This window comes from Topomyia yanbarensis, chromosome 2, assembly GCF_030247195.1.
Source record: "Topomyia yanbarensis strain Yona2022 chromosome 2, ASM3024719v1, whole genome shotgun sequence".
In the NCBI taxonomy this organism is placed as follows: Eukaryota; Metazoa; Arthropoda; class Insecta; order Diptera; family Culicidae; genus Topomyia; species Topomyia yanbarensis.
Window position 1 is genome coordinate 207803204 of NC_080671.1, and position 20680 is coordinate 207823883.

The window sequence follows — 20680 nt, forward strand, 5'->3', positions numbered from 1 at the left end:
TTGTAGAATCTAGATTAGTTTTTCGAATAAAAGTTTTTTTATATAAAGTCTCGGCATTACGGCTTAGCTTATATATATATATATATATATATATATATATATATATATATATATATATATATATATATATATATATATATATATATATATATATATATATATATATATATATATATATATATATATATATATATATATATATATATATATATATATATATATATATATATATATATATATATATATATATATATATATATATATATATATATATATATATATATATATATATAATATATATATATAATATATATATATATATATATATATATATATATATATATATATATATATATATATATATATATATATATATATATATATATATATATATATATATATATATATATATATATATATATATATATATATATATATATATATATATATATATATATATATATAATATATATATATATATATATATATATATATATATATTATATATATATATATATATATATATATATATATATATATATATATATATATATATATATATATATATATATATATATATATATATATATATATATATAATATATATATATATATATATATATATATATATATATATATATATATATATATATATATATATATATATATATATATATATATACCAAGCGAAGCGCATTTTAAACGGTATAAAATAAGCACTACCGAAATACCTGAAACGACTAGCTTTGTATATCGAATATGCAACCGATGACGCTAATTTTTACACTAAATAGGTACTAGAACAAGATTGGAGATTATAAGAACGAAAAGAAACCTATCACCTTTTACATCAATAATCAGGCTAGAATATTTTTATACTCATGAAGAAATATAGTTAACATGACAAATTGAAAGCATTCGATACAATGAGAACAATTAATTTGATTTCATTAAATTAATTAATGGGATTGAAAGTTAATGAATATGGCAATAAAACATATGGTCGGTGTTAAGTCAGACCGGACTAAATGATATTGTATTGATTTCGAGAAAAACGATTTTAAAGCTTGAATCGCAGCATCCTTTACATTATAATTTGAAATTAATTTTAGCTATGATTTTTGCTTATTGTAACATATCTCAAATCAGCTAAAAGTCGAATATAGTTGAAGAAATTCTTTATCCAGTATTATGACTATCTCATTTTTGAAGATTTTGTGACTTAGTCTGGTCGGACCCAACACCGACCATATATTCTTTGTGCTGATATAGCTGCTGCACATTGGTAAATAGCTTCTGATTCTTCTCACGAACTTCCAATTCTCAACCCCTAATATATGAATCAACTGTCATCATTTCACTCAGACAAGACCATGCGTATTCCCACGCACATTAAATTCCCCGTGGATTGGTTTCCTAGTTGGTCAAATAAACACTAAACAAACAAAGAAATTAGTTTGATCAGTCCAATGAAATGTCAGCTCGATTAGTATCAATCGGCGGATACGTGTTCCCTTACAATGCCATGAAATTAAAGAACATTTAAAATCACATGCGACAAAATATGTGCAATTTTGAATATAATAAAATAAACCCTACTTAATTATTTGCAATATTATAAGATTAGGATAATTAGATGCATAACCAAGATAGTTCATTTTCAAAGATAGCACTGTTGATGAAAATAGCTTATAAAATAGCTGACCATCGCCTGATATGCGAGTGCTTTTCATCTGGGACAAACATGGTTTCACCAAAGAAACACGTGATTTTTACAGTGATTTCTTGAAACATATTAAAAATAAGTCCTTCGTGAAGCTAACTAAAAATGATGAAAATGCACATGGGACTGTTATGCTACGATGGGCAGTATAGTTTCACACGAATATACATAAACATACCTGAATTTGTCATTGCCACTGGTTATGCTCAGCTCTGCTACTTTTTTTATGATGGATGCCATCTCGTCAGCGATTAACTTTCGACCAACTATTGAACGAAGCAAGATCAAAGCCATGTTCTGCCGGTCAGGATGAAATAGGTCCTGTTCAACGTACAACAGTAGCAATTTGAGTTGATCGCTTCCTATCGTGAAATATTTTACAAACTTCATCAACGTAACAATAGCTTTAAATCCAATTTTGACCAGTTGATAGTTGTCGTCATTTCTTCCAATCCCTGCTGTGGCGTACTTGTGTAGAATGTTTAACAAATTATTTACAATCGTATCTATATTTAGCACGACACTGGATATGTCAAGTCTGCTAGTCCAAATTGAAATAATGCATTTTATTCCAAGAATAGTGATTTTGATGTGATTGCTGTTCATAGAGTCAATCAGAACAGGTATCAGTGGCTCAAGAAATGGCTCATACTCAACCGATAGTATTTGATTTTTTTTAATCAGATTGTGCAGTATTTCAAAACCCATTTCAACCAGTACGTGTGAATTCGCCTTAGAAACAGTAACGAGAGCATCTGGATTTCCTGCTCCTCTTCTTTTTGGTTCTGTGGGAATGATGTATACGTCCGGCTTCCCCTGTTTAATCTCATTTTTCTGTTTTTCTGATAAAATTGTTTGTTTTCTGCCGCATATAAGATCTGGTATAATTTCTGAGGTTATGCCAAAAACCAGAATTAGCATTGCTTCTACACTTATGTTTTCATTGGAGCAAATTCCGTCTGCTATTTTGTTCAACACTTCTTGAGCTTTTGTCACAGTTTTTCTGGAGTAAGTTTTGGTGATAATGTCTTTGAATGGCAAAATCATGTCCAGTGCGGACTTTTCACTAATATTTTTGGCCAAAATTTGCAAAGTCAAATAACTTTTCTTGCTGGGTTTTGCTTCTGGGGTTTTTCTGACAACGGAACCGATCTCTTTCTCTTCCGAAATTCTTCCGAAAATATCATTAATGCACATAGTTATTACTAATTGCAAAACATCATCAACAATGGAGGAGCTTAAACGTTCCTTCAATGCGTCCAGAAGTGAATGAACAGTTGCTATGAGAACATGAACCTGGAACCCACGTGTTAGAACAGCGGAAAGATTTTCTAATACATTTCTAAGAAACAGAGGCCCCACTGAAAGGATCATACTTTTCAAAGTGTCGCGAGCAGTGCTGCGAACTTGTTTGAGGTTCGATTTTAAAAAGTTTATAACTCTAATAAATAATTTTGGTAGGTTCAGCTCAATGAATTGTTTTGGTAATTTTTGCAGCAATTTCACGATTGCAATAGCCAGTGGTATCTTGAGCATATCTTTTTTCTCGCGTGCGTAGCGTTCTTTGCGCTCGTTTAGCTTGTGTGTATCTTGCGCTTCTTTGTAGTTAATTGTAGAGAACAAATCCGGAATAATTATTTTAGATATATCTACCATAACTGATTCGGCATTTTCTTTCGTAAGACACATTCTGCTTGTTAACGATACGTTTTGCCGGCCGTCTGATTGTACATTTTCTTCGTCACTTTCGACTGGGGCTTGATTTTCTACATCAATAGCATTTTTTCTAAAACAACAGAAATATAGTGTATCATTAATTATTAATACATTAATATGTTCAAAAGATACTAGCTTGAACATAAACAAATATAGCGAAAAAGTGCGTGGGATATTAAAAAATAATAAAAACCTCAAACTTATATTCCCAGTACTTAACAGACAAGAAAAAACAATGAAATACCTGGGTTTGAATTAGTTATAACTGTAGAACGAGTTAGAAAAAGTTCCTGTATTAATTTATAGAAAAACCTGCTAGCAGTCTATTTTAAATATACCAAACACCAAATTTAAATTAAAAGTTGTACAAAAACATGAAATTTTGGGTGAAACTAATTCAATGTGTATTGTTAATATCGGATAAGTTTCACTAGCAACTGTGCAACCGTTGCGAAAATGGAATAGGAATTAATCTTCCCCTGTACTAGCTTACGGCATTATTTCGAAGAGATGTTTTTTGCCTTTCTCACATAGAAAAGTTATGCAATCACTCTGAAAATAGGTAAAATAATCCCAGCCCGGAAGGTCGTGTGTCATATATCATTCGATCGTCGAGAATGTCTGTGTGTATGTATGTGAAAAAAATGTCACCTATGTTTCTCAGAGATGGCTGGACCGCTTTGCACAAACTTAGTCTCAAATGAAAGGTACAACCTTCCCATCGGCTGCTATTGAATTTTTTAATATAGAATACATTGAAGCTTTCAATACGGGTTCCCGGCTATGGTAGCCGCGTCAGTTTTTGAACGTTAATAACTTCCGTTATACTTAAGGCTCAAGTTATTTTTTTTTGAGCACGTGTTAGATTTGAATGCTTGGTAGTATGTGTAGGAAAAATTGTGTACAGCTTTGCCGCCGATTTATCCTATAAAGCATTCATTAAACTCTAAAAAAAGAAAATCAGACGATTTATTGGATTATCAGAATTCAAATCATGCAAAATAGTTGGTGTAAAAACAATTGACCGGGTGGGATGGTGCTTTTGAAAAAGTGCTTGTGGTTTTTTCACTACGCAGTTGTGTTGCGTGTCCCGGGAGAGTGTGGTGGTGTGTTGGTGTGCATATGTTGCCAGCAATGAAATGCAGTGGCGGCGTTACTAAATCATCGCCCCCACTTTATTACAACTGACACTCCTCCTCGATGTTTTCTCTTCACGCAATCGACGCACCCCGATCAGTCGGGACGACCAAACCCATCGCCAACGCAAACCGTTGTTGTTTTACCGAACCCAATAGTTTCGTAAGGATGTCTGCAGTCATGCCCTCGGTAGCACAGTATTGTAGAATAACCACACCTTTATCGACAAGATCCTTGGTGTAGTGGAGCCTAGTGCTTAGATCTTCTGGACTTGCGATCAGTCTCCACGAAATCGATACAGCTACGATTATCCTCCATTACGATAGTTGGTTTGCGTTGTCGTGCTCCCATCTCATCAAGTATCTGTCTCAACCAGACCAACTCGCGGCACGCTCCATGCTGGACAAAGAAACACTGGTTTGTTTGCGGCTTGCCCAACAAATTGTAGCCTTTCCCAGTTGGAACAGATAACCGGAGTTTGATTTGCGGTCCGCAGGATCGCCACTCCAGTCAGCGTTGCAGTACCTAGTAAGTACTAAACCGTCGTTCTTCTCAGCCCACAGGTTCAACTTGTAGCTACGAGTCTTAAGCAGGTATCACATCACACGTTTTAGCTCAACGTAGTCGGTTTCCGTTGGTTTGCTGACTTGTCTGCTTAGAATCGACACACTCGCCGCAATATCCGGACGCGTAGTCACTGCGAAATATAGCAGCGCACCCACCATACTGTGATATTGCGCGTTCGTATCCATCAACGGACTGTTCATTCGACTTCGGTAGTATCCAGAATCGAGAGAAATATTCGAACCCTTCGCGTTTACTAGACCAAATCGTTGTGCAAGTACATTAATAAACACGTTCTGATCGAGGCTGAAATATCCTTCCTCATCTTTGGTTACTCTTAAACCGAGAAACTGGCTAACTTCTCCCAATGACGTCAACGAAATTTTCTTTTCCAGCGATTCTTTTATCAGCCTGATCTCCTCCTGAGTTGTGCTTGCCACGATTATGTCATCGATATAGATTAAGAGGTAGACGAATTCACCATCGGGGAGTCTCTTCACATACAGACACGGATCTGATATTAACTGTGTGAAACCAAGGTCCTTCAACATCGTGCTGATAGTCTCGTTCCACACCCGTGCGGCTTGCTTCAAGCCATATAGGCTACGCTTGAGCCGACACACTAACTTCTCCTTTCCAGGAACAACAAAAGCTTTAGGTTGCTGCATGTACACTTCTTCCTTGAGCTTTCCATGCAGATAAGCACTCTTAACATCCAGATGATGAACGAATAACTTCTTTTAACCAGCAACCGTTAGGAGAATTCGTAACGTCGTCTGAGTCGCTACCGGAGCAAATGGGCATAAAAATCAACCACGAATTTCTGCGAGAACCCTCTCGCTACAAACGGCACACATTTCCAACGCTGTCATGTAGTTTCTTATACACCCACTTGCTGCTAATTGGTGTACGATCTACCGGCAGTTCAACAAGCTTCCACGTTTTGTTATCCATAAGTGACTGGTATTCCTCTGTCATCGCTTCTTTCCATAGTCCTTGTTCGGCACCAGCGACGGCTTCTTCATAAGATGCTGGCTCCTCCTGTGCTGGCATAGCGGCACTGACGACGTAGTCTTCCAACCGCCTTGGCAAAACGCCTCTGGTGCTTCGTTTTCGATCTCGCACTGTCGCTTCCGTTTGGTCGAGCTGCTCCTGTTCATCATCCCACCCGAATAAATCTTCTTCCTCCGAATCATCCTGGTCTCTTGGCTGCACAGGACCAATAAGCTTACTTGGATTCTTGGTTACATCGGTCGTGATCTCAACTTCAACATGTTCTTCCGCTGGGGGCAGTCCAACCGACTTTGGTGACTCCTCCTGAAGCTCCGCAAATCGAGCATCGCGACTAATGGTGATTTCAACTGTATTCGTGTCCAAGAATCTGTAGGCCTTGCTATCATTGCAGTAACCCACGAACAACAGTTTCTTCGACTTACTGTCTAACTTAAACCGCTTGACATCGGGGATGTGAAAGAATGCTGTACAATCAAATACCTTTAAATGAGCTAGTGCTGGTTTCTTACCGTACCACTTTTCGTACGGTGTTCTATCTACGGCACGAGATGGCAATCTATTCTGTAAGTACAAGTGGCCATCTCTTGGAGGGAGCGATTCTTCCGCTCGGCCACTCCGTTTTGCTGAGGGGAATAGGCCCATATACTGTACCTGTATACCTTCTTGTTCATAAAACCTCTTCATGTCATGACCGGTGTACTCACCTCCACTATCTGATCTTATAGCACATGGAACCCGACCAAACATGTTCTTTACATGCGCGACAAATCTTTTAATGCAATCTGCTACACCGCTTTTCCGTTTCAGCAGACACACGACGGTGTATCTACTGTAATCGTCAATGATTGTCATTAAATATCGGGCACCTCCCGGTGTTACGTTTGACATCGGCCCGCACACATCAGTGTGGACAACATCCAGAACACGTTCGGTCCGATTGCTCAGTTTTGGGAAATGGAATTCTAGCTGATTTACCTTCAAGGCAGGTTTGACAAACCTGCCGGATCCCGCAGTCCTGAATCTTGAAGTCATCACTTAGCTCGTTCTTCCGGATCTCATCCAATACCGCTGGATCCCGGTGGCCAAACCGGCGATTCCAGATATGCTGGTAATACTGCAGGTGCTTCTCTGCCCAGCTGAGCTTCCTATACAACCTTCAACACGAATAAATTTCCGCGCGGTTCCGCAACAGCCGCTACTTTGCCTTGCGCAGACGAAATTTCACATCGCAAACCACTGAATTCCACTTTCAGTCCTTTCTTCACCAGCTTTCACATTGATATGAGTCCACTGTCCAGCGAAGGCACATATAAGACATCTTTGAACGCAATGTCTACGAAAAATTTCTCGCCGTTCACACATTTCACAGTGCCCTCTCCGATTCCACCGGACATTGTTTCTGACCTATCGGCTAATACCACTTTCACTTTTAGGCTAGTGTCTAGTTTATCGAAAAACGATTTGTCGTTCGTCATGTGGCTGGAACACCCACTATCAACGATCCAGGGTCCACTACATTTTGTCCCTGCTACTAAATAAATCGCTGAATCACTTTCTTCAGCCTGCTTGGCTTTTGCACTTCCCGATTTAGGCTTTTCTTCACGTTGATGAAACTGTGTACAATTTCGACGAAAATGCCCCAGTTTACCGCACTGGTAGCACTCTCTCTCTCTCTCTCTCTCTCTCTCTCTCTCTCTCTCTCTCTCTCTCTCTCTCTCTCTCTCAATTTTCTTCTTATTCTGCAGTTTCATCGCTTTTTCACCAGCTTCACACGAACGCTCTCGCCGACGGTGATGCTCATCAATCAGCTTTTGCTTCACCAGCTCCATTGTCTGATTGGCATCTGGTCTACTTTCGAGAGCGGTAACCAGACTGCCGTAAAGCGGGCCTTACACGTTCAATATTTTTGTCAACACTAGAGTGTATTGACAAAAGTATTGTACGTGTAATGAAAAAAAAATTATTGACTATGTGGATTTCAAACGGGACTGAAATATTGTAACAATATCGTCAATACTGGTATTGACGAAAATATCGAACGTGTAAGGGCCGCTTAAGACTCAGGCAAGCTCCGATAAATCATAGCGATTTTTAGTGACGTCTCCATCTCCTGACCGGCACAGGCCAACTTGTCGAAAAGCTTATCAAGCTCGAACAATTGCTTCTCAATATCGTCACCTTCGGTCATATTCAGGCTGCAAATACAACGAAGCAAAGCCACTCTCGACGTCATCGAGGTCTTCTCGTGAAAAGCTTTTAACTTATTCCACGCATCTAACGCTGACTCAGCATTGCGCACGAGATTAAGCTGACTGTCATCCACACACAAAACAATAATAGCCAGCGCTTTCTCATCTAGCTTCGTCCAGTCATCAGCAGTGATGTACCGATGGGAAAAATTCCATCTTCCCGGGTTTTTATTTTTGGGTTTTAACCGGGTTTTTTCCCAAATTATTTTAACCCGGACGAAATATGGGTTTTTTCGTTTTATCGAATGTATAATGTTCATTTAATTTTTTTATCCTTTCGGCAGTCGCGCTAGTGCACTGAGTGCACGCTGCTCTGAAAATCTAGCGAAATCGTCTTAGGGCACCAGCGGCTGCTCATTCAGTGGGCTATAAGCGCAACTTCCAGAGGGTTAAAGAATCTTGCATATACATTTGAGAGACCGAAAATAAAAGTCGCAAGGATAAAACATACTTTGTAGAATCCACTCTAGATATCTTAGCATGTAAAAATCGAATATAAACATCAAGCGTAAAAATCGGACAGAGATCCTTGAGCATGACAATCGCTTAGAATATTCTCACCCGAAAAAGTCGGTAAGTATGAACCTCCAGTATAATTCGCTCACAGGAAATTTCGTACAACGTTACATTCAAGATTAAAAGTTGGATAAAGAAAAGTCCTTTGGAAGAACCGGATATACTTTTTTACGGTTTTTATTCTATAGGACATAATCGAAAAGCTCCTGTCCAATTTTGAAACTTGAAGTTTAAATTCATTCTAATATATTTAATACGGGTTTTACGAAGCATTTTCTGTTCCTGCGACTTTAATTTCTGTCCATTACATATTCCAACTGGTTTCATATATTGCTGGGAACAATAGTCATTGTTACTCTGACAAGTGAGAATTAGAATAATCGTGTGATGCCCAAACTACTTTTATTCTGCGTGTTACTCATTTTAGGGGTTGCTATACTTTTAGCGAAATTTAGAAAATACCTATTTAGTTCGGTGAAAAGTGAGTCATATGCAGAATGCGAGTGGCCTTGACATTCGTCATTAGTATGAACCGTAATCAGAACTCTCACAAATCACAATCCGAATTTTTTCGTTATCAGCTACATCAGCAACAGTAAAAAAATGTTTAGTTCGTTTAGGTGGATTCACAGTAAGAAGCACAATCGACTTAGCCCAAACATTGAAAAGTTTTATCACTTATTTAACCACAATATTTGTAAAAAAAAATGTTGGATCACCGCTATAACAATGATTCAATCGAGGAAAACCATTCAGAATTCATATACATGTCAAACTTTATGACAATAATGCTCATAAATAAAATAAAATGTTTGGATAACAATACATTAATTACCAAAACATAAAAAAATGCAAAAAACCCAATCTTCCCGCGAAAAAACCGTTTTAACCGGGAAAAACCTTGGGTTTTTTCCTCAAAATTATAAAAATCCGATTTGGTACATCACAGGTCATCAGTGACCGGCTCGGGCTTGACGCCCATTAGCACTTTCCACAGTTCTTCGCGCTTCAGATACATTTCCATACGTGTTCTCCACACAGGAAAGTTCTGGTTGTTCAGGCGAATGAAAAGAAATTTCTCGCTCATTTTTTCTCTCCTAAGAAAGCACATGAGAACGAAAAAAATTCCACTCGAAAAAACACACGCACACTATCGCAGCCGGGCGCTGCGCAGCAACTCGAATCAAAAGTAGCTAACGTGAGAATTGTACCGACGCCGAAAGTTTTCGCGCACTGATGGCTTCCTAGAAGCACTCTTTGTCCCGTAAAAACTTATTTCTTCTCCAAATCTGGGCCCATAACCTGTGGGAAACTCAGTTCCCAACGAACAGGTTAAGCAGTTTCCCCGAAACGGAACAGCCGGAACTTATCGTAAGGACTCGCGTAGATAGAAATGAAATAAAAATTACGACACGTCGTCGTCGTCGTTTCGTATACAATGTGTCTCACTTGTTTCTCTCGCATATGTTGCCAGCAATGAGATGCAGTGGCCGCGTTACTAAAAACATCGCCCCCACTTTATTACATCTGACAAAATTTGTGCTGATATGATACAAATCCATCGATTATTAAAGGAGTTATAATGGATTTCGTGAAAGCAGTTATTTTCTGCGAGGTAGACTAGTTTTCGATGGCCAGCCCGTTCGGCTTCGAACGTAAACTCAATCGAGTACAAAACCGGGGGTCGTATGCGAGTGCGGCATCATTCGTGTGCAGCATTACCATAGGATTTTTGCACAAACCTGCGGATTTTCCGTAATTTGAAATTGAGTGGCGGATTTATTAAAATTGCGGATTTTTCATAGATGACTGAAATGACTACTTTTTTTGGATTTTTCATTGCATGTTTATTCAAAAAATTAGGATACATTAACCCTAGAACGTTACTGGGGTACAAATGTACCCCACACCATGTTTGGAGCCGTGTGCAGACGAGAATCCGGCATTTACCGACCTGAGATCCTAACCATAATTCAATTTAGAGTTCAAAACCGAGTAGGAAAAGGTGGTAAAGCCAGTTTGCTTTTGGCCTTCGTAGAAGCAGGAGTCAAACTTGGCGTGGGATACATTTGTACCCCAGTTCAACGTTCTAAGATAAGAAAACTAAGTGTAACGTTCTAGGGTTAATAAATTGTTATTGTTATTATTATTTATCAGTGTGCAATCGAGCTGTCTCAACAACCTATTTCTGCAGCATATGTGCATTAACTGCACACCGCCTTACCATTGCACTTGACAGTGTGTGTAGTGTTTTATGGTCACACCTATGACCGCGCACCTGGCAGGAATTTTAGGGTTAATAAATTAAATAAAACATTAAATAAAATTTTGTGAAACAATTGTTGTAGAGGATAGGATCTAAACGATTTTTACACTTAGCTCGGACATTTCCGGAACAACCGAGTAAGGAGAAAATTTCGTAATTGATATAACGGCAAAGTAAATTTTGATTGCGGAATTTCAACAAAATAGATTCTGAGTTTCAGCAACCATTGGGAATTCGGCAAAAATGCAAAAAGTGCTGATATTCAGCAAAAAATACTATAAACTGAAATAGTTTCCTCGATCCTAATATTCTGCTTGTTTTAACTATATTCGCCAAATATTTAAAATTCAGTTCGTGTCAACGCTCGGCCGGGGACGGTCTTGCTCTCGTAAACTGGGATCATCAAGCGGAATAAAGCAGGAGAAAATTTAATATTGCCTTTCTCATATAAAGAAAGGCTATGCAATCACTGTAAAAATCGACTTTTTAACCGAGGCCCGGAGGGCCGAGTGTCATACACCATTCGATTCAGTTCGTCGAGATCGGCAAATGTCTGTGTGTGTGTATGTATGTGTGTGTATGTGTGTGTGTCATTTAAACTCACACAATTTTCTCAGAGATGGCTGTACCGATTTTCGCAAACTTAGTTTCATCTGAAAGGTATAACGCTCCCATAAGCTGCTATTGAATTTTTAGTTGATCCGACTTCCGGTTCCGGAGTTACGGGTTGAAGAGTGCGGCCACACTGCAAATTCCCATATAAACTGGTACCACCATGATGTTCAAATGATGTAAAACATATTAAAATTGATGTAACATTACTCTAGTTTGCGGGTCTGGATCACTAATGATCAATCAAAGCAGCTTTGACCACATTGGCCACCTATGACGGTTCATGACGCCCCCGGGGAACCCGCCAAGTTCCTAAGCTAATATCACACCCATTCCCCAACGAATTCTCTACCGATTTTTACAAACTTGATTTCAAATGAAAGATACAGTAATACCATTGACTGCTGCTGAATTTCATTCGGTTCTGACTCTTGCTTCCGGAGTTACAGGGGTGTTAGTAAGGATACACTGGAATTTCCCATATAAATCGGTACAATCGTAATACCTCAGAGGCTAAAAACTATTGAAATGGTCACCAAATTACTTCTAATCGCAGATCTAGATCACTGATTGCCAATCAAACATTCTTTGAATATATTGTCCACTATCGACGATTCCGGAAGTCCGGAATTCCGGGCATATTCCACAATTAAAGTCACATCGGTTCTTCGGTGATGACTGAACCGATTTTCCCAAACCAAGTGTTGCGCCTTCGTAAATGGTTATTTAATTTCATCCAGATCTGACTTCCGGTTCCGGAGTTACAGGTTGTGGCGTGCGATCACATAGCAAATTGCGATTCAAACCGAAACTCCGATGAAAGCAAAAAAGGTAAAAATTTCGCTAAAATGTCTCTCAAACAACTTAAATTTGCTGTTCTAGGTCACCGACGGTCAACCATACTTTCTATTTATTTATTTATTAACAGATTAAGGCCGAAGTGGCCTGTGCCGTATACAAAAGATTCCTCCATTCCACTCGGTCCATAGCCGCGCGTCGCCAGCCACGCAGTCTGCGAAGGGTCCGCAAATCGTCTTCCACCTGGTCGATCCATCGTGCTCGCTGCGCGCCACGTCTTCTTGTACCGGTCGGATTGCAATTGAGAACCGTTTTCACCGGGCTATTGTCCGACATTCTGGCTACGTGCCCGGCCCACCGTAGTCGTCCGATTTTCATGGTATGACAGATGGGCGGCTCTCCCAACAGCTGATGCAGCTCATGGTTCATTCGCCGTCTCCATGTGCCGTCTTCCATCTGCACTCCACCGTAGATGGTACGCAGCACTTTCCGTTCGAAGACACCAAGTGCGCGTTGGTCCTCCACGAGCATGGTCCAGGTCTCGTGCCCGTAGAGAACTACCGGTCTAATCAGCGTCTTGTAGATGGTCAACTTCGTGCGACGGCGAATTCTGTTCGACCGAAGTGTCTTGCGGAGGCCAAAGTAAGCACGATTTCCTGCCACGATGCGTCTACGAATCTCTCTGCTGGTATCATTGTCGGCAGTCACCAGTGAGCCCAAGTACACGAACTCTTCAACCACCTCGATTTCGTCGCCACCGATGCAAACTCGAAGCGGGCGGTTCTCATTCTCTTCTCGTAAACCTCTTCCTATCATGTACTTTGTCTTCGACGTGTTGATGGCAAGTCCGACACGCTTGGCTTCTCTTTTCAGTCTGATGTAGGCTTCCTCCATCTTCTCAAAGTTTCGTGCAATAATATCAACGTCATCGGCGAAGCCAAGTAGCTGAACGGACTTTGTGAAAATCGTACCACTCGTGTCGATCCCTGCTCAACCATACTTTCGTTGACTACATTGACCACCATAGACGGTTCCGGAAGTGCCCGGGAAAAGCGGCCATCTTTCAAAATTGACGTACTCACATCAGTTTCCCGGAAATGGTTGGGCAATTATCTGCTACAGCAAATATCCGATCAGCTGGTACTGATTGCAATCGACGAAAGCTCACTGTCTGAGCAACTGACCGGTCACGATTTTCGACCGACGTAAGGACATCTTGGTGTAATTCGTATGGTTTGTCTTCGGATTCCTATTTTAGCAGTGACGGCAATTGCAACGTCCAATGTTCGTGAAGATATTGTGGCAAACCTTGGTTTGCGTAATCTGCATGTTCTGTGCACTAGGTTCGATCGACTGAATCTGAAGCTTTATGTTAAAATTAAGGGCTCCCTTGGTGTGTGGAAGGATCTTCGAGGATTGCTTAGCAAAAACACTGAAGGTAGCATCATAATCTACTGTCTGACTCGGATGGAAACGGAAGAGATTGTGGAGCTGTTGAAGAGCAAACGGATTGATTGTGAGCCGTATCATGCATGTCTTTTGCTGAAGCAGGGGCGAGCGATACACGAAAGCTGTCCGAGACCGCATTCAGATTATTGTAGCTACGATAGCTTTCGGAATGGGAATCGACAAACCGGATGTTAGATTGGTCATTCACTATAGTGCGTCGAAGGATTTAGAAAGTTATTATCAGGAAGTCTGTAGAGCTGACCGGTATGGACAACCATCCCAAGTGTATTATGTTTAACCCTTAAATGCATGAAACTCATCTTTCGTTGATACTATTTTTTCTGTATGGATAAGATATATACCTCTTGTTAAGGTTTTATATCACAGAATTCGGTATGTTGCCAAATGGCAACAATATGCATTTAAGGGTTAAGAGTCGCGTTGATTACAAAACACATGAGCTACTACGAGAATCAGGGTGTTGTTTAGAAGAATTCGGAAGCTTTGTCGAAGAAGATGCACGAATATTTGGACACAAGAGACTGCAGACGGCGTTTTATCCTAAGATATTTGAAGGAGACAATATGAAAGTCGAACCTCGTAAGCATTGCTGTGACAACTGTGATCGGACGGGTATAAGGGACAGTGAGCGATATGAAGGTATCGACGAGAACGAAAATTATGATTTTAGTAAGGACACGGAACATTTGTTGAATGTTATCGAAGCCTTCGTTGGTAATTTAAGTATTGCACTGCTGCGTGGCGCCAAAAGTAAGAAACTAAATTATCATTACCTGAGAAAACCCTTGCACGGTGTTGGGAAGTCACGAGATGAAGACTGGTAGAAAGCGTTGACCGTTTTGCTAGTAAGAGAAGGATTTTTGAACAAAATTAAATTGCCAAATGATTATAATAAATTTCCTCTGATTTACAAGATATAACCTACTGCGAAGGCGTAAAAATTACTCGACACACCAAACCAGAACCTGTCAATGAAACCAACAACCGAGATGTTCAAATCGTTACGTTTTGTAAGTGTTTTTTCGATAACACGAACAACTAATATAATCTACCATTTTTCAAGAATGGAATACAAGTGAATAGTTTACGTTTATTTGCCGGTCAAAGACGCTCATTGGCCTCCGCTTACGAATGTATGCTCTACATGATAGCTTTGAATCAAGCCTTTCATCAAATGGCTACCATTCGACCGCTCAATTTGGAAGCAATGAAGCATGCCAAGTTAAATGGGTTCTTTGATATGAGGATTCAAAAATTTAGCAAAATAATTCTGTTCTGCATTCAGCAAAAACTGAACTTACCCGGTAACAGTAACAGCAGTGATGGATTGTCTGTAATGCAGCGGGCTCTGAAGTGGATCCCACAGACGAAAAGTAAGTTCTCACTAACGCAGCAAACAACTTAAACCCTCTGGTTAGAGGGTCGCTCAGTGGCGGATATTGCCAAGTTTTGAGGCTTCAAAGAGATATCGCTTGCTAGGCATTTGTGTGAGGCAATCAAACATGGTTTCCCTTTCGGCTGGAAAGAATTCGACCGTGTGGACGCCGATCGTAGGTTGTTTGCACACATCAAATCGAATCTTCCATCCACTCTGAATGGCATCAAGCTAACTGATATTATAAATAAATGCCTCCCACATGTTACATACGATCAAATTAAATTGGTACTGGCATATGTTGACGTAAGGCAACACCTACAATCGCAACATGTTCAGTTGGAAGATGATATTGCTCCAGCGCCTACAGTAAAACCCGTTCCACCCGCAAATAATCTTTGGGGCGATGAAGACGACAATGAATTATCTGATAACAGCTTCGTGGAAAATGATCGTATTTGCGAGGAAGCAAACTACCGAGGCTTTTAAGACCACTTTCAGATTCAAAACAGGCAGCAGTGCGGCAATGTCCGGAAGCAGGCTATCAAACAAACAAATAATTTATTATAATAACGATGATGATGATGATGTTGGCAAAAGGGATACTTTTTCTGCTGCCGAGGAGAGATTTGAACAATGATTGTTTCTACACAAGGCATTAGATGCATTTTGGAGGTCATGTTTCAATTAAATATATTTTTTAGTTAAAATATGATTAAAGATAAAATAGGATTCTTGAAAACATAACGAAGCCCCTTTACGGAATTTCATATTTATCTAATTTTTGCAGCGTTTGTTTGAATTATTCGTTCTTGTCGGTTTGGTTATATATTATAATTTAAGTATCATGGCTCCTGCAATTTATGTTTAATGGCTTAGGTGTGAGCGAAGGGAGAACAGTGAATCTAGTTATGTGCGGTATGCAAACTAGGCTCGATGGCGGATCCAAGACATGTGTTATAAATCAAACAACAAAATGTACTGAAACTTCCGAGATGCAACGATGTAGGGGAATTATGGTTAAAACCGACAACTTAAGCTTAACACTTTTTCTAAGTTGCCACAAAACCAATAAAATTATAATTTTTATGCAGAATTCTTCTTCAGAAAATTCATAACAAGACTTAATTTTTTCAGCGCTTCAAAAAATTAATTTCATTATAAATTATTGGTTGTAAAACTTGGAAAACAAAGTGACTTTTTGTAGGCACTGCGGGAACAACCGACACCCCATAGATGTAAGATCGACACCCCCTTTTCTCTCCACTTTATTAAAATCTTTATCTTTATTAAAAATGAGATATTTGCGTGATTAATAAAGTGTGAGTATGTATGATGCAAATATGTGCTTTTTATTGCTTCATCATGTAGTGAGGGGAAGAAAGTTCGAAAGCGTAGTACTATAAATAAGAGTATTTTATGCTATAAGATTATTTATTGATATGAGTATTTCCAAATAATCCTTCTCACATCATTGCAACCTCCAGTGTCATTTTATTTCGCAAGAGAAGATTTGCAAGCTTTCTACGTTCTGCTAATTGGATTCATTCACTTATAAGTGACACACACACTTCTTAGTAAAACTATCTTTTTCAGATTTGATTTTTCGGGCTCTGATCACGATCTATTGGGGTATACATAAGATCATTGTCTCATTGTGATAAAGTTTGTCTATGACAAACCAAGAGAACATTAGAAATTCGGTTTGATGAGCTTTTTGCAGAAATAGCAAAAGCTTCTATAGAATCAGATAAGCAAAAATTCCAATTTTTGATTTTTAAAGAGACTTACAAGAAATAAACACAATAAAAGTATTTCTGTGTATTTCTGCTAATACTATAGTGTTCTAATAGGCTAATTGAAGTGTCACAAAGATCCCCAGTATTTTGAAATGAATCGCAAGTATACACAACCATCTTAACAGCGTGTCAGTTTTACTCTAACCGTAGGGTGTCGGTTTTACCCCAACAGCGCACATTTTTGCCTTTCTCAATAGAAAGGTATTGCAATTGCTCTGAAAACCGACCGGAGGGCCGAGTGACATATACCATTCGATTCAGTTCGTCGAGTTCGGCAAATGTCTGTGTGTATGTATGTGTGTATGTGCGTCTGTGTGAGTACGCGAACACAATCTCACTCACTTTTCTCAGAGATGGCTGAACCGATTTTCACAAACTTAGTCCCAAATGAAAGGTGCAACGTTTCCATAGGCTGCTATTGAATTTCTAATGGATCCGACTTCCGGTTCCGGAATTACAGGGTGATGAGTACGATCACGTAGAAAATGTCGATTTTAATAAATTCTGCAATTAATGTATAATGGTGAAAATTTTTCCAAAATGTGACCACAACTGCTTCGATTTGTAGTACTAGGTCACTAACAGCCATTCAAAGTCTCTTTGGTCACATTGGCCACCATCATCGGTTCCGGAAGCCCCGGCGGAAGAATTCAAATTCAGAATAACATTCACATCGGTTTCTCGGAGATGGCTAGACCGAATCAATCAAACTTAGTCTCAAATGAAAGATGTTGCGTCCCCGTAAATGGCTATTTAATTTTATCCCGAACCGACTTCCGGTTCCGATGTTACGGGTTGTCGCGTGCGATCACATAGCAAATTGTGATTCAAACCGATCCTCCGATGAAAGCAAAAAAGGTAAAAAATTAGCTAAAATGTCTCTCAAACAACTTAAATTTGCAGTTCTAGGTCACCGACGGCCAAACAAACTTTCGTTGACTACATTGACCACCATAGACGGTTCCGGAAGTGCCCGGGAAAAGCGGCCATCTTTCAAAACTAGCAAACTCATATCATTTTCTCGGAAACGGTTGGGCCGATTTTCACAAACTTAGTCCCAAATGATAGCTATATTATCCCCACAGATGTCTGTAAAATTTCGCACGGATCGCTTATATAGTTCCGGAAATATAGACTGAACCGTCCGGTCACATATGAAATTCCCATATAAGCCGGAACACAAAATTTTTTTCAAAGGGGGACCCCATGAAATTTCAGAAATCGAATTCGTATTTTTGATGCCAAATATTATTTGTAATGTCATGTATAATAATAAAATGTAATATATGCATTTGAAAGCTTTTAATGAATATAAACAATGCAAACATTCACGTGTTCATGATTGAGAAAGGCACAATTGCACCGCTAGGTGGATTAAAACAGGTTTTTTTATAAAAGCAATTAAAAATATTGAATTTCTCAAACTCGTCTTCAATGCAAGGCCGATAATAATAGGTACTAAAAAATGTGGTGATTTGAAAAGCTTTTGTTCGGTTAAAACCTTAAAATCTACCAACGAAATTTAACATCCAGACGAGTATGAACGCTGCTGTCGTATGTTTTGTTTATTTTTATGACATTCTGCGCACTAACGTAAAGCCATTTTTTCTTCAAATGCTCTAAATAAACGTACTAATAATAATGTATCATTATGAAATGAATAAAAATTTGATTTCTAGGAAAAGTTATGGGGTGTCGGTTTTACCCACAGTGTCGATTTTTCCCACAATTCCCCTACCTGGACTTGAAGTAATTTGTACTTATGTTCGTAGTAGTGTGTACGCTTTTGGGATAATCCAATTTGGTGTGAAATGTCTAATGATTATTTTAACGATCTCGCAGTAATTTCTAGTACAAGTGAGGCTTATAAGATAGTTTATTGGCCCTTTCCAAATTGCACGCGAGGAAAGATCTTCAACACTAATCGCTTAACTGACTAACTGCTGAACAATGACGGATTCTTTATCATCATAACCGATTTGTTTGCTTCCAATATTGTGCGCCATCATTTCGATTGGAGAGTAGCGTTGTACTGAAAAAAGGAGTGAAGGTACTAAAATTAGTGAATCCGTCAAGTTGGCTATGTTTATTACTATTACCAGCACTAATGTCCTACGTACTAATCAGTACTATCGGAGTTTCTCCTGCTGCAGTTGAATTCTTCTCACTCCTCTGCCGTGGTGTAACGCCTTGTAATTTATTTGTTGCGGGTGGAGCATGGTTTCCGTCTGGCCAAAGTGTTCGAACCGACATAAGTTAGTTAGTTAGCACGCCGCTCAAGTGACACAACCTATTCTTATTAGTATCGGTTGTGTCACTGGAGCCGGATGCTAGTCACAACCAGCCAGAATTATGTATAAATATTTGGGTACTTACCATTTCTTGCAACACCATTTTTTCATTGTTTTGTTTTAATCACACACGTAACTAAAGCTACTATGGTAACGGCTGTTCGAATTTTTTCGAACTTTCAACACTTCGAATACAGTTATAACTTTTATAGATAATTATATATAAATATAAGGGGATATAAAAAGTATAAAATCAGGAGAAATATTTTTATAAAAGAGTGTCACGTTATAGTGTAGTGTAGTGGTTAATCATTCGACATACTTAAAATAAAAATGCTGTAGCGTTTCACCATCGCCACCAGTGAAAGCCGATCTTAATGTAGTGGTGCCTAAAAAAAAATGATGCGTGAAGTAATTAGGGTGACCATATCAGGCGAGTAAAAAACCAGGACAGTCGAAGGGGTACTGCTTCCCCCCGTTACCTCTCAATCGGCATTGCCTTTTCCGCATGTTTTCGGCAGTTAAAAAGTTCTGGGTCTGGCAGGCAGAGCTTCGACTGTAAAAAGGTTCTGGGAGTCTGGAAGGAAGAGCTCTGCCAGAAAGTCTCGTCGGAATTCGATCACCAAGAACTTTTTCAGATTTACACACATTGATGTAAATCAGAAACATCAGCGATCCTAAGTAGCTTCCCTGCGCTATGCCTGGCAATCTCCAATGACAACCATTATCTCTCGATTTGAGAGCTGCAAAACCTTCCGTTGTTATCAAAAATTTCTCCGTTTAATTGATTGTTATATGAAAACTGCCGGATAGCTTGGTGTAAATAATATCAGTTTGAGCCCGTGCTTGAAAAAATTGACATCCCTGCGTGAACTTGAAAGAAAACAAAATTCAATTCATGCCCATCACGATGAATGAAATGTTTGGTTCGTTTCTCTCGTCATTCGTTCTCCCGACACAGCGCATGCAGGTTCGGACATGTGCGATTTCAGAAACAAACTTTTTTCCATTCTACCTATGAGATGGATTATTGAGATAAAATTGCACCAGATAAAGATTTTGCAGTTCACTTGTGCTCGAAAATGTAGAAGATGCCAGCTTCTGCCTTCAAATTATCCACATAAAATTAGGCGTAAAAAATTACTTTTGA

The 20680-nt window shown here is 38.9% G+C and overlaps 1 protein-coding gene across 1 annotated transcript in view; it reads right to left on the reverse strand.

The window, feature by feature from the left end:
• Positions 1-1792: 1792 nt before the first annotated feature.
• Positions 1793-20680, reverse strand: part of LOC131682798 (small subunit processome component 20 homolog) — a 41978-nt gene continuing 23090 nt past the window's right edge. Inside the window, exon 7 of the mRNA XM_058964552.1 lies at positions 1793-3509. Coding sequence (XP_058820535.1) covers positions 1853-3509 — 1657 coding nt within the window. The 3' untranslated portion in view covers positions 1793-1852. The remainder of the gene's footprint in view (positions 3510-20680) is intronic.